The sequence below is a fragment of the Dipodomys spectabilis genome, unplaced genomic scaffold (genome assembly GCF_019054845.1).
Source record: "Dipodomys spectabilis isolate Male_0828 unplaced genomic scaffold, ASM1905484v1 ptg000215l, whole genome shotgun sequence".
NCBI classification, from domain to species: domain Eukaryota; kingdom Metazoa; phylum Chordata; class Mammalia; order Rodentia; family Heteromyidae; genus Dipodomys; species Dipodomys spectabilis.
This window is the reverse complement of record NW_024870892.1, coordinates 6807957-6821252: the sequence shown is the minus strand read 5'-3', so window position 1 is coordinate 6821252 and position 13296 is coordinate 6807957. Positions and strand designations below refer to the sequence as shown.

At 48.6% G+C, this 13296-nt stretch overlaps 1 protein-coding gene across 1 annotated transcript in view; it reads left to right on the top strand.

Annotated features, from left to right (window-relative positions):
• Ankrd10 (ankyrin repeat domain 10) overlaps window positions 1–6477 on the top strand; it is a 31880-nt gene extending 25403 nt beyond the window's left edge. The window contains exons 5-6 of the mRNA XM_042697255.1: window positions 1509–1604; window positions 5010–6477. Of these exons, the coding sequence (XP_042553189.1) occupies window positions 1509–1604; window positions 5010–5473 (560 nt within the window). The 3' untranslated portion in view covers window positions 5474–6477. The remainder of the gene's footprint in view (window positions 1–1508; window positions 1605–5009) is intronic.
• Window positions 6478–13296: the final 6819 nt, after the last annotated feature.

Below are 13296 nucleotides of genomic sequence, written 5' to 3'. Positions count from 1 at the left end.
AAAAACCTCACCCTGCTTCATGAGGCTCCCCCCCCCCCCCATATCCTAATCTGTCAGGTGTTTTTTAAACCTGCTTTTCAGAGGGGTGACCTGACAAAAATAACTCTTGCCTTGTTACACAAAGATACTGAGCCACTAAGTGGCTCCAGCTGGGAGCGTCTTGGCAGGAGCTGTCCAGCCCTGAGTCACACATAGCCCTCCTCCACCACCACCTCTTCCCCCTACCCCTCCCCACCCCCTGCCCCAAATGGCCCATCTGCTGCTGGTCTTTGGGAAGTGCATCCTAGGTTGGCAGTGAAGGTAGATTCCAGAGCTCTGGGTGGAAAGCCTGAAGCTCTGGTTTCAGAGCACCTGCCTGGCCTCACCCCAGCTCAGATGCCTTTCCTCGGCTCTAGAAATCCCGTTGCTCTGTTTCTGCCTCTACCTTATGCTGATCATTCATAATTGGGTTCTGGTTCTCTACGTGGTGTCTCTGGGGAACAGTAGAGGACTAGCAGTTGCTAGTGACTTGTGCTTCTAAAATTATCACTAAAGCCACACAGCTCAGTTCTCTATTTTTAAATGTATTGCTCCAAGTTATTTGTATTCTTTGGCCCAGAAACAATTCTGAATATTTCAGAATCTGGAATGCATCAGAGATGCACTTGTTATATTAATTAGATATGTGTGAAAGGGAAAGGAGGTGCAAGGCAGCTCCAGGGACTTCAGTGAGGTGAGTTGTAATTCATGTAGCTATCAGCTGAAGTAGTTTGCTGGGGGGTTTTTTGTGCTGCTACTGGGGCTTGAAACCAGGACCTTGTACTCCTACTCTGCTTTTTCACTCCCAGCTGGCACTTTACCCCTTAAGACCTGCCTCCAGTTCTGGCTCTTTTCTGGTTAATCAGAGATATGAGTCTCCAGGATTTGTCTGCTAGGGGGCTGGCTTTGAACTTTTTTTTTTTTTCTTTTTTTGGTTGTGGGGCTTGAACTCTGGGCCTGGGGGCTATCCCTCAGCTCTTCACCACTTGAGCCACAGCGCCACTTCCGGTTTTTGAGTGGTTAATTGGAGATGAGTCTCTAAGGGACTTTTCTGTCCAGGCTGGCTTTGAACCTCTATACTCAGGTCTCAGCCTCCTGAGTAACTAGGATTATAGGTGTGAGCCACCAGCATCCAGTCTGATGCCTTTTGTTAGTGGAATTAGTGAATTTTTTAAAACTTGAACATGGTTTCTTCAGTGGTTTTAAATTGTTCTCCAAAGAGCCTCTTGATGTTCTTGAAAGGGCAGTCCGAATATTTGCTGGCTAGTAAATGTAGGCAGGGGCTCTAGAATTTATGACTTTTAATTGAAATCATGTTTCAAGACATAAAATTTATTGTGGAAAATGATTTCTCCCTAGTATCCAGAGTTCATTAGTGACCTTTGCTTTATTGATTCCTTGACAGCTTTAAAGTCATCAATACTGCTCAGTTTTGTCAGTATGACTTTCTTGGCTGTACAGTTATCTAAAATGTCTTTGTTTCTGTGCAGCTCCAACCCTGGATTATGTCATGCCACTAGTGAATGGTGAGCTTGAAGACGACGCGGACAAAATGCACATTGATAGAGAGCTTGCCGCTGAAACAGGTGGGAGTGGACAGTTTCCTGTTAGCTGCAACAACAGCCCAGTGGTCGAAGACACCGAGCCACGGGAGAGTGGTTCTGTTGGACCCAAAGAAATAGAAATATATACTGTTTCAGCAATGCAAACCCCTTGTCGTTGCAAGAATCAGTATGCATATTATTTCTGACAGCACTTTCTCTCAAACTTGTCTGCACTTGGTTGTCCAGTATCTTTTAAGAACTGTTATCCTGTCATTCGCATCTCTTAGGCAGGCGTATAGATTCACAGATTAGTGCTACTGCATACTGTGGATGTGAGAAAGGGAAGTGCAGTCTTGCTGTCCTCATTCAAGCTTTCGCTTAATGTGCCTTGCTTAATTTTTAATGGGGTTTGCGGTATTAGTGTTGTGATCTCACCTTGGGGCAAATGTATTGAATGCTGCCAGTGCCAGTGTCCACACAAGACCCTGCAGCTTGCTGCAGACATGGATCCCGGTAGACACAGTGGCCCTGACACGTGTGCCCCTGTGCCAGAATGGGGTCCCCCACCCTAAGACATTCAAGTGCAGAGCAGTTTCAAAGCATCGTACATGTGAAATGTTTAGCATATGCAAGCTATCCGTCGTATGTTTAGAAGTTTCCTTTAGCACTTAGAATGTTTTAAGGATTTCTCTGTTTAGCTCATGCTTTTACCATTCTCTTTTGTCTAGGTGACCAGAGAAGTAGTTTGGCTTTTTTTTTTTAAGTTTTGTTGTATCTTTATGTTAAATTCTTTTCTTTTCTTTTTTTGTTATACAAAGGGATTTCAGTATGCTAAGTTTCTCATTAGGAGTAAAAACTCTTGTGTTTTGTTTCCCAGGCCCACATGAAAGCACTATTTCCATAAATTAAAATGAGTGGAAAATGCTGGGCTCCTTTTGGGAGCCATGGGGTTGTTCTAAGCAGGGCTAGCCTTCTGCCAAATAACTAAACAGAATGGGTGACTTTCCACTTGTTCTGATCAGATAGTATATTGAAACTCTGTGTTTCCTGTAGTTTGGGACTATTTGCTTGACTAAAGATGAAATCCAAAACTTAAAGCCTGCTTGGCTGGATGCTCAGACAGAAACAACCCCTGTTGATCAGCAGGGTGGGGTACTGAGCTGGCCAGCAAGCAGGCTGCCCTGGTCAGCTCAGCCCTGGTCTTCCACCACAGTTCCGTACACTCAGAGAAGACAGGAAACTGTCCTGTGCCCAGTTTGCGGGAACTGCTGCCTACTTTTGTAGAGAAGGGATACAGGCCTCAGCCTGTTGTCCCTTAAATATTCATATGCATTTTCTGGCCAAAAATTTTTTTAAGACAGTACCTTTTTAAAAAGCTTCTTAAATAATACCTTTGTATTTTGAATGTTCCTCGTTTGAGGGCCACAGAAAGACTTACAAGAGGACAGTGCCTGCTCCTCACCGGCTCCTTGGTGGTGTCCCAGCTGCCTGGAGGACACGGTGGCTGTGGCTGTGGGTGGCCCTGTAGGTGGGCAGGAAGTGTGGAAGGCCTTGCCAGCCAGCTCAAAACAGAGGAAAGGTGAGCTGCAGAGCGCCATCTAGGGATAGTCTGCTGCACATCTCTCCAGAGCATCATTGCTTCTGACCCTCAGCTGGTTATGCGTCCCAGGACAAGGTCAGGGCCTTGAATTCAAATGAAGCAGTAAAACTTGTTTTATTTCAGTTGGGTATTAAAGAAAGATCTGCTTACTTTGTGGTGGTAAACTGCACACTCAATGATGATCACCACAGCTGCCATCGCACTTAGGAGTTTCATCTACTAGGAAAGGTGCTTTGCACTTTGTTTCTGTAATACATTTTGCCCTGGGAATAGCTTTCTTATTTTAAAGTATATTTGTAATTTAGCTCTTGAAATCTTTGTCTTCTAGCCTAACTTTTAAGTAGAAAAGCTATCACTTAATTTGGTAAAACGCTATTATCTTTAGCAAAGGCACAACAGTTATTAAGTTGCGATTGTTGTTTAAATTGCCAAGACGATCAGGAGGGAATGTTGATCAGTGAACAGCTGGACTGTTTCTTGGCAGGAAGTCTGCCAAGACACAGAGGCCTCTGTCAGGTTTGGAGTGATGAATAGAAAGGAAGCTCTTGGAAACACCCCCATCAGGAAAGTCAGAGTGTTCACAATGTGCCCTCTTACAGGCTACTAGAACGGAGCTCTTCTGTATTGCTACCATGCCTTATCTGGACAGCCTCACACAAATGAAATAAAATTTCATGTTACTGGTGAGCACCTGTGGCCCATGCCTACGAATTCAGCTACGTTGAGGCAGAGAATGGGAAAATCACAGTTTGAGGCCAGCCTAGGCAGGAGAGTTCAGGAGAGCCCTTCCTCAGCCCCTAGTTGGGCACCATGGTGCAGTCTGCCATCCCAACCTAGGGAGGGTGGACCTATGAAACCGCTCTGGACAGCCAAGTTCTTAGGACTCCTTCCTTCCCATGGAGGTGGGGGAGGGGCTGGGTGTGATGAGGGCAGTGACAGCTAGACTGTGGCCTGGGTGCACACCTAGGCAGGAGGTGACCCTGTCCTAAAAACACAGGGTGAGAAACAGGACCAGAAGCACAACTCAGCAGCGGCAGGCCAGACCAGCAAGCACAAGGCCAGGCCCTGAGCTCCAACACCAGCACCACCAAGAGCTACACTTGTGAATTCCTTAGCCCGGGTTGTTTTTTTTTTCTTTTTTTCTTTCTTTCTTTCTTTTTTTTTTTTTGTAGGACAACTCTGTCCCAAAGGATGTCTGTGCGGGTTAAATGCCACAGCTGATAGATGAGGCCCTAGCCAGCATGGCCAGCACTGTGCTCTTGTCCAAGGCATTGAGAGGTGCTGGCATCAGCCTTGGGGGAGTCTGGGGTTTGGGAGTCACGTAATCAGTTCTCTTTACAATTCCTGTGTGCACTGTGAGGAAAGAGGCTTTAGAGGTGTCCTGGGGTGGAGCTGCCTTGATTCACCTGTCCTGTTCACTGTCCTTTCCCTCCTCCTCCTCCTCCCCACTTCAAGTACTGCAGCAGTGTTGTGTTTGGCTTTCACCTCATAGAATGCTTTACATCCCGTGTGGATGGACCCTTTTCACAGTGAATTTAGAGCTGCTTTTCAGAAGTCATATTAAAAAGAGAACATACTGGATGGCTCTTGTGTATTTGGAGTTTTTCATACACACACATTTTTCCTATCATACCAGGCACACACTACCCTCGTGCTTTATTTTTAAATCTACCTGTGCGTACTTTTAAACTTTACAAAAGACATTGGTTTATATAGAAGAAAAAAAAAAAAAGCAACAGAAAAGAAACTAAATGTCTTAACCCGTTGTGGCAGCCATGACACATTGTATAGTTTCTTTTCCCCCATCTGGTTCTGAGCTTTGATGACAGGTGTATTTCTTAATGCAGATATGAGAAACAGTAGCTCCACGTCGAATACATTGACAAATGGATGTGTCATCAATGGACATATGGACTTCCCCTGCATGACCCAGCCCAGTGGGATGGAAAGCGGGAATGACCCATGCCTAGCAGGCTCTAACGGAGTTAGCAATGGATCAATTCCAGGACAGCCATTTCCAGGCGGGCTGGCCTCTGTCCTTGTTGATGGGACTGAGGACTTGGAGAAGACGGCACGTGTGAATCCTGAGATGTGCGGCTCTCTGCACCTGAACGGGAGCCCGAGCAGCTGTGTGGCCAGCAGGCCTTCCTGGGCTGAGGACCTCGGGGACAGCTTGCAGTACGGCCACTACCACGGCTTTGGGGATACAGCCGAGAGCATCCCCGAGCTGAGCAGTGTGCTAGAGCATTCGAGCTGCGTGCGGGTGGAACAGCGGTACGACTGCGCCATGCACCTGCACCACGGCTCCTGAGCTGGCGAGAGGGTGGCAGGGCGGCAGGCACCCCTGGCCAGGCACAGGGCAGCTGTGCAGAGGCAGGCTTCCATCCATCCCGTTGCTTGGTGGAGGAGAGCTTTCCTGGTGTGGAGGCCACGCCACAGGCAAGCCGCTCCCTTTGTAAGATGCACTTTTTTTTAATACTGTCACCAAAATTGGCCGTTTTTCTTTTGTGAACCGGATTGTACCTGATGGATTGGGGCAGTCAGTCAGTCCAGGAGGCGCCCGATAATTCATCTGTTTACATATGGGCATTGTTTTAGAAAGCTTGCTTTTTACTCTCCTGTAGCATTTGTGACCACACGGCTATTTCCTATGCAAGGTGCAGCTTTACGATTTCTTGCGGTGAACCATATCAAGGAAAGAACTTTTGTCTTTTTCCAACAGTCTTTTCACAGAAACTTTGTAACTTGTCTCGTGATGGTTTTAGTTGTAGAGGGCTCCCGGGTGCCCCTGTTCAAGGAATAGACCTCTTGCCTTGGTTTCCTTAGGAGCAGGCTCCACTTGGTGAGCTCAGGTTTGCTATTTTTACTCCACATTTCCTACCTGGGCTCTATAGAGACTTTTTACCACAGATACGTAAAGGAAATTACTATTTGTAGGAACTATCTAGTCAAAATAGTAACCTATTTTGACCTTTTTTTTCTTTTTTCTTTTTTGAGGTTTTCTGCTTTAAAATATATACTACTTTTTCTCTCACTATATATACATATACACACATGTCCATTTAACTGGGGGAATTTTTAATTTCTCCTAATAAACTGCATTAAGTTTATGATTTTTATAGAAATTAGCTTTTGTTTTTAGTCTACTAGTGGTTACACTGTGCAAACATTGTAATGTTTTTACTTTTCTGATTTTTGTAATAACAATTGGTGCAGATATAAAAACTGTCAAATGAACAAACCAATGTTCTAAGAGTGTACTAACATTTTGTTTTAAAGCTGCTCTTTATAAATTGAATTAAAAATCAAAACACAGCCAGTTGGTTGCTGAAGTTCAGTTTCTCTCCAGAGCTGATAAGAGTATCAGGGTATCAGGAGAAGGAATGGGAAGGGATTACTAAGTCTGGCGTTTTGTTTTATTTTGCCTGCAAGAATCTGTTGACACAATCTTTCCTTTTCTTCTTTTCCACTCTAGTATCATGTTTCCAGTACTTTGTTGTATGAAGTCGGCTGCAGGGAGGTATAAATTTCATGTCTGCTCTAACCTTGTCCTGAGTGCTTATTTCCACAAAAGTCAGCGGACATAGTGCTCCTTTGATTTTTTACAAATATCAGAATTAACATAGCTGCATGAAAATGCAAATTACAGTCAGGACGTGGACTGAGCCAGCTGAAGAGCTGTTCTGTGCCCTTCCTGTGTTCCTAAAAGCCATGACATACACGAGCTCACAAGTCTAGCACCAGCCCGAGTGAGCAGTAAGCTTTGGACGTGCTACTGCTTTGGAGTCCCTTAGAATCCAGACAGCCTCAGAAGTCTCCTTCCGACAGACCCAGCCAAGAAGCCTGCATTGCTCCAAGCATTTAAAGGCTAAGAAAAAAAACACCATTCTTCAGGGTATTTGAGAGGCTCAGCCGAAGTTCATGGTAGCTGAAAGATTTTCAGATGAATCTCCTCAAGCAAAGAACAAGACATTCCATTGGTTTTGGGAACTGCTGACCGGCATAACGCAGTAGCCATCCGCATGGGCCGTCCCAAGGCAGTGTCCCGGTTTCCAGAGGAAGACAGGTGTTGATACAACGTTTGTTGTAGTCACAAACTTCCAGAGTGCTGGCTGTTTCTCAGTCTTTTTGTTCTGAAGACCCTCCTTGTCTACTTACAGCAAACAATTGGAATAAAATCCTTTAAAAGGCACCAGAACCATGAAATACTAGGAATATATCTATCCACCTAGGTGCATATAGAGAACATGGAATACTACACAGCCTGAAAAGAAAATGAGACCGTATCATTTCCAGGAAAATGGATTGGAATTGAACATCACCTCAAAAAAAACAAATAGTGTGGAGAGTTTTTCTCATGTGGAAGCAGCCCTAGAAGACATAGGTGCATATGCCTACATATTTAAAACTACATGTGTCGTGTGCAGATACATACACACTTAGAATGTGATTCTGAGGGATGACTGGCTGAGGAGAAAAGGAAAAGGAGGAAGTGGTCAAATAATCTTGCAGTCTTTTACGGCATAAAGGATCTCAAAGCCATTGATCGATAGGCATTCAGGGAATGGGCTGGGGGGGAGGGGTGTACCAGAGGGGAGGAGGTGGGATAACAACATTCACAATGACATGCTTTGTACAACCCAATTATGCTAGTAACTTTTAATCGTCTGCTGAACACCCAAGCCTTCCTGGCCGTCACTTGTCAGCCACCCTTCCAAGTAGGAAGGCATTGCGCTATGACACAGAACACCAGGGAAAGGATTTTCCTGGAAACATCTCTCCCTGCGCTGCCCGTGTGGTAAGTGGTAGAGATCCCATGTCCCATTTCATCAGGGTGGACTCGTGAAGTTTAACAAGGTGAATCATTGTCACTTGAGTCAAGGACTTCCTTAAGTTAGCATTTCTCTTTCAGTGTGGCATAAAGAAAAACCAGAATAATAAAATAGGCTTTCCTTTTCATAGTACAGCAGCAAAGAATAACCAGGAGGATTTTTAGTAGGGCTTTTGCTGTCTGCTGGCTGTGTGACCTGCTGGTCTTCTCCAGTCATCCTTGCAGAAATCTGCCGTGGGGCAGGAGAGCCGAGGCCTGTGGCTCCCCGACAGTGCTGGAGCCCACCCCTCCCAGAGGTTCTGCAGAGCAGCCTGACAACTCCTGCTCTCACCACATTGAAGGTCCTGAACAAAAGCCAAGCAACTAAGCGGTGGGTGCTAGGAAATGCAGAGGGGGCTCGCGAAGTACCCCCACTGTTACTAGACTAAAACAAAGGTAGCGGAGGACGGGAGAAGACAAATGAGAGGAAATCAAAAGCAGGACAGAGTTCTCGAGAGGGCAGAGGGAGTGTGTCATCGAAGAGTTTCCAGATGGGTAGGGAAAGTGTCACGTTTGAAGACTGATGGGAAAGAGACAGAGTAGCTGGACAGGGACTCATGGTGAACACAAACTGCTCAGCCCCAGGTCGTGATGAAAGCAGTGAGTTTAGAGACGGAGACCAAAGGGAAGGGGATTGGGGCTGACCTGGCTGCAGGTAGGGGTGTGGGTGTGGGTGTGCTGTACTGGACACTTCGCTTGCAGGCCACGAGAATGGCTAGGAGATGCCCTGGCTGCAGTGGGGGGGGGGGGGGGAGGGTACTGGGCACTTCACTTGCAGGCCACGAGAATGGCTAGGAGATGATCAGACGTGTGTGCAGCCAAAGAAGTGAACTTGCCTCTAGTGGGAAGAGTGTGACTTTCGTTACAAGTAGCGCTAGATGGACGTGCGCCCTGCCCTGGGTTTACTTAAATGTTTTGTGGTGTGAAGGAGATGGTCTTTAAACCAGCCCCAAAAAAGACCTTAGGGATTGGTGCTTTGGGTCTTGCTGAGGTTGGAGGGCGGTGTCTGGTGGTGATTTCAAGATGCAGTTAGATCAGCAGTCAAAACTGAGGAAGGAGCCGAGCCAGGCGGAAGAAACAGCAGCCCAAGCCGCATAGGAGGAATGAGGAGAAAGTGGGGAACACCGGAAGCCACTCAGGGGACCCCAGGGGCTGCATCCTGGAGAGGGTTCCCTGGCTGTGAGCCCCGGGCAGGCAGCATGGGAAGGGAGGTCTGGGAAGGCCCACACCCCGGGCCTGGGCTGGGGCAGGCTACAGACCAGTGGAGGCAGGCCACACCTCTGGGAGGACAGACAGGACTAGTTGGGGCTCACTCGGGCACTGCGCCAGCATGGTGACTTGCTGTGCCCGGTACCTCTGTGCAGGGGACATGGAGAAGAGGTGGCCAGGCCATGGACAGGGCTTCAGTGGCAGTGGGGTCATTGTGTACACACACACACACAACTGCCCCACTGCTGCTGCATCCGCTCATAGAGAGCAGATACAGGGTGCATTCGGGTTTGGGGTGCCAAGAATCAATAACACCACAGGATCCATGCTAGATTGTCCCTGAAAGAATGGTGTTAAAGGAAGCCAAAGGGGAGAGCTCGGTCTCCAAACCCAGTCTTACAGATGCAGTGTGGTGGTCCTGGTGACGTCACTGCAGATCACTAAGGTTTATCTGTACCCCATTGTGCTCCGGTGCCTTTGCTGCCAGCCCTGCCCACATGCTCCCAGCCGAGGGGTTCTGGACGCACTGCCTGCGTGTGTGCGCTCCTGTGCAGTCAGCACGCGACCTTCTGGGCATTTTGCACACGTGTTCTGCGTGTCTGCTTTTTGCTGGTGGGTTCACTGTGTGAGGCAGGCACACGTGTTGTCTCGAGTGCTGCACATGCTCCAGGCCGTCCTCACAAGTTGATGTCAGATGAGTGGCTTTCACAGTTACAGCTCAGCCTGCACCAGGTTCAGTGTTAAGAAAGCAACAACATATGTTCATAAAGCGTCTTGAGACACAAACCACACAAAGCAGCTCTCGTGTTAGCCAATCGAAAATGTGAGCCAAGCCCAATATGTGTACAATAAAAACATCTAATGATGTCAGGCGCTGGTGCCTCACACTTGTCATCCTAGCTACTCAGGAGGCTGAATCTGAGGATTACAGTTCAAAGCCAGCCCAGGCAGGAAAGTCTGTGAGACTTCTTGAGTAACCACCAGAAAACTGGAAGTGGCGCTATGTTTCATAGTGGTAGAGTGCTGGCCTTGAGTCAAAGGAGCTCAGGCACAGTGCCCAAGTCCTGGGTTCAAGTCCCACGACTGACAGAAGAAAAAAATCTACTGATTTAAAAAAACAATGTGAGCAGAAGCACATGGGAGCCACGCACAGCCCGACACCATGCTGCGGAATTCACCAAGTTAAAGCAACGCTCCGGACTACAAGCTTCACAAACCACAGGATCCATGGGGTGGTGAGGTCAGCTGCGTGAAAGGAGACAGCAACCGGGCTCCCGGAGGAGCCAGCACATTGTGCTCATTGTGAGGTAAGCGCACATAAGACATCGAGTCCTCATGTTCATTTCCAGCTGGCATTCTATGGGACTCTGGCTGTCCTGGGGCTCAGTGGAGACAAGTCCCAGCCCCAGCAATCTCGTTCTGGAATGAGTGCCACAGTTTGCACAGCAGTATCTGTTGTGCAGAACAAACCATCTGAAATGGACACAGGCGGAAGCAGCTGCTCTCAGAACCTGGGGTGCTCAGATCAAGGTCTTGGGGGCCTGTGGCCAGGTCTGGCAGGGGCTTGGGCTCCCCGGCCAGCTTGGGAGTCTCTGCCCCCAGCCCTCTGCAGAGGGTGACAGGGCTGCTGCTTCCAGGTGTGGGCTGGTTTGGCTCACAGTCACCAGTTCCTCAGCTCAGACTCCAGATAGGTAGGTACAGGTCACGGATGTCCCTCAGAGCGAGCTAGTGAGGGAGGGAGGGAGCGAGTGAGGGAAGGATCTGCCTCACCCATCACCGCTGCTGCCCCTGGCCACCGTGGCCACGTCACTCAACTGAGCCCACCCAAGTCCACGGACGCAGTCCCTTGAGATGCTGGAGGAGGAGGCAGCTGGGTTGGGTCACAGCGTGTCTGCCATAACAGACAGGGATGCTCCCATTTTTGTTTTTTTGCCAGTACTGGGGGTTTGAACTCAGGGCCTTCCTTGTACTTGCTAGATAGGTGCTCTGCTACTTGAACCACAACTCCAGTCCTTTTTTGCTTTAATCATTCTTTGAATCGGATCCATGCCCGTTCCTTCGACCAAGGTCACCTTGAAGCTTCCCCCGTGGCTATGATTACCGAGGCTCATCGCACCTTTGGCCTGTGTGTCCTGACGGGGCCTCACTACAACAGACTGGCTTCAAACTCGGATCCTCCTAATCCCTGCCTCTTGAGCAGCCGAGTTTGCACACGGGCCACCAGGTCCTGCCGCGTCCACTCACTGTAGCAGCAAACTCAGAGGTAAAACAACCCATGAAGACGGGAGGCAGGGTGAGTAAGTCTCGCACAGCCTGTCTGCAGTGCAGTCCCACACCGCCCCACCCTGCCTGTGCAGACACGGCCCAGCATGGTGCCCACCTGCAGAGGGCACCCACAGGTGAGGGGACAGGGGCCCACTAGGAGTGGCATTGGGGCTTTGTTTTGGCTTTTTCATAAATGAACAGCTCAAGCTAAATACTTTTATTTAGCTAAATACTTTAGTTTTTGCTAAATGTCTTCAAATTCTATAAACACAGTGGACATGGTGACTGAAGCAGGTAATTCTAACTGGGGACGGTGGTTCAATGCCAGCCCAGGCATAAAAGCTTGCAAGGCTCCATTTCTATCAGTGGCGGAGTGTGGTTGTGTATGCCTGTCATCCCTGCAACAAGGGGAATACAAATAGGAGGATCACAGACCAGGACTGCAGCCAAACCCCATCTCAAGGATAACATGAAAAGGCACCGTTGGCGTGGCTTGAGGGGTAGAGCATCTTCTTAGCAAGTGAGAGACCAGAGTTCAAACCCCAGTAACAAAATAATAATAAAATAATAATAATAATCAATGGACTTGGAACAGGCTCAGCGTCTTCCCTCGCAGCTCCCAGTGTCTCCTTGGCGCTGAGTTTCCCTCTGGTCCCAAGCCTCCTCCGGTGCTGTGTCCCCGGCTTTCCAATGCTGTGACAGGCCAAGAAACAGCCACCAACATCGCAGCTTAGGTTTCTAGTGAGTCCCTCCCGCTCCCTTTCTGCTAAAAGATACTTTTTATTACCATCATCTGCTGCTTCCGTTTCTGACAGTTCACATAATTCAAGATAATTGAAGCCAATTTCACAAGCAAAACAACATGAGCCATGACAACGAGTGGCACATTATGTTTCCAACACAACACAATCGTGCTGTTCCCTTATTCCAGTGGTTTTGAAACTCTTTGCAGTTCTTTGGGGGAGGGAGGGGCGGAGGAGAGACAGAGAGACAGAGAGACAAAGACAGAGAGACAGAGAGAAGGAGAGAATGAGCACACTCACAGAGCAGAGAGCTGTCATTCAGTGGGATGGGCTCTGAGCCCTGGCTAGGGAAGGGATTAGAATCACAACTGCTCCATGGCTCAAGTGGGAGCATGCCAGCCTTGAGCAGAAAAAAAAAAAAGCTCAGGGTCTGTGCTCAGGCCCTGAGTTCAAGCCCCAGGACCAGCTCAGAGGAAGAAGGAGGGGAAGAGGAATTTCCGTGGGTCACAAGAAAAGGAGAAAGCCGGGGCTGGGAAGGTGGCTCAGTGGTAGAGGGCTTGCCTTGCATGCCTGAGGCCCTGGGTTCGATTCCTCAGCACCACATAAGCAAAAACAAAAAGCCGGAAGTGGCTCTGTGGCCCAAGTGGTAGAGCGCTAGCCTTGAGCTGAAGAGCTGAGGGACAGCGCCCAGGCCCAGAGTTCAGGCCCCACGACAGGACTCAAAAAAAAAAAAAAGAAAAGGAGAAAGCCATCACCATCCACGCCACTGAAGGCAGTCCTGAGCAGAGCCCCTGCCCCTGGTGGACATAGCCCTTCTGGGCCCTGTGGTCAACCCAGGGGGCTCACTTGACTCTAGATTTGGGGTGCAGAGTGTATCTCTTAACAACTTGGTGGGCAGGCGGCTGGTGACGGCAGAGCTGACCACACTGTGGCTGGGCACAGCCAGCCATGAACGGTGCATGCTTCTCACACTCACCGCGGTGAGGACCAGGCTGTCTGTGTCCCCATGTACCCGGTGGGCATGGACAGACAGGTCGCAGGGGAGTG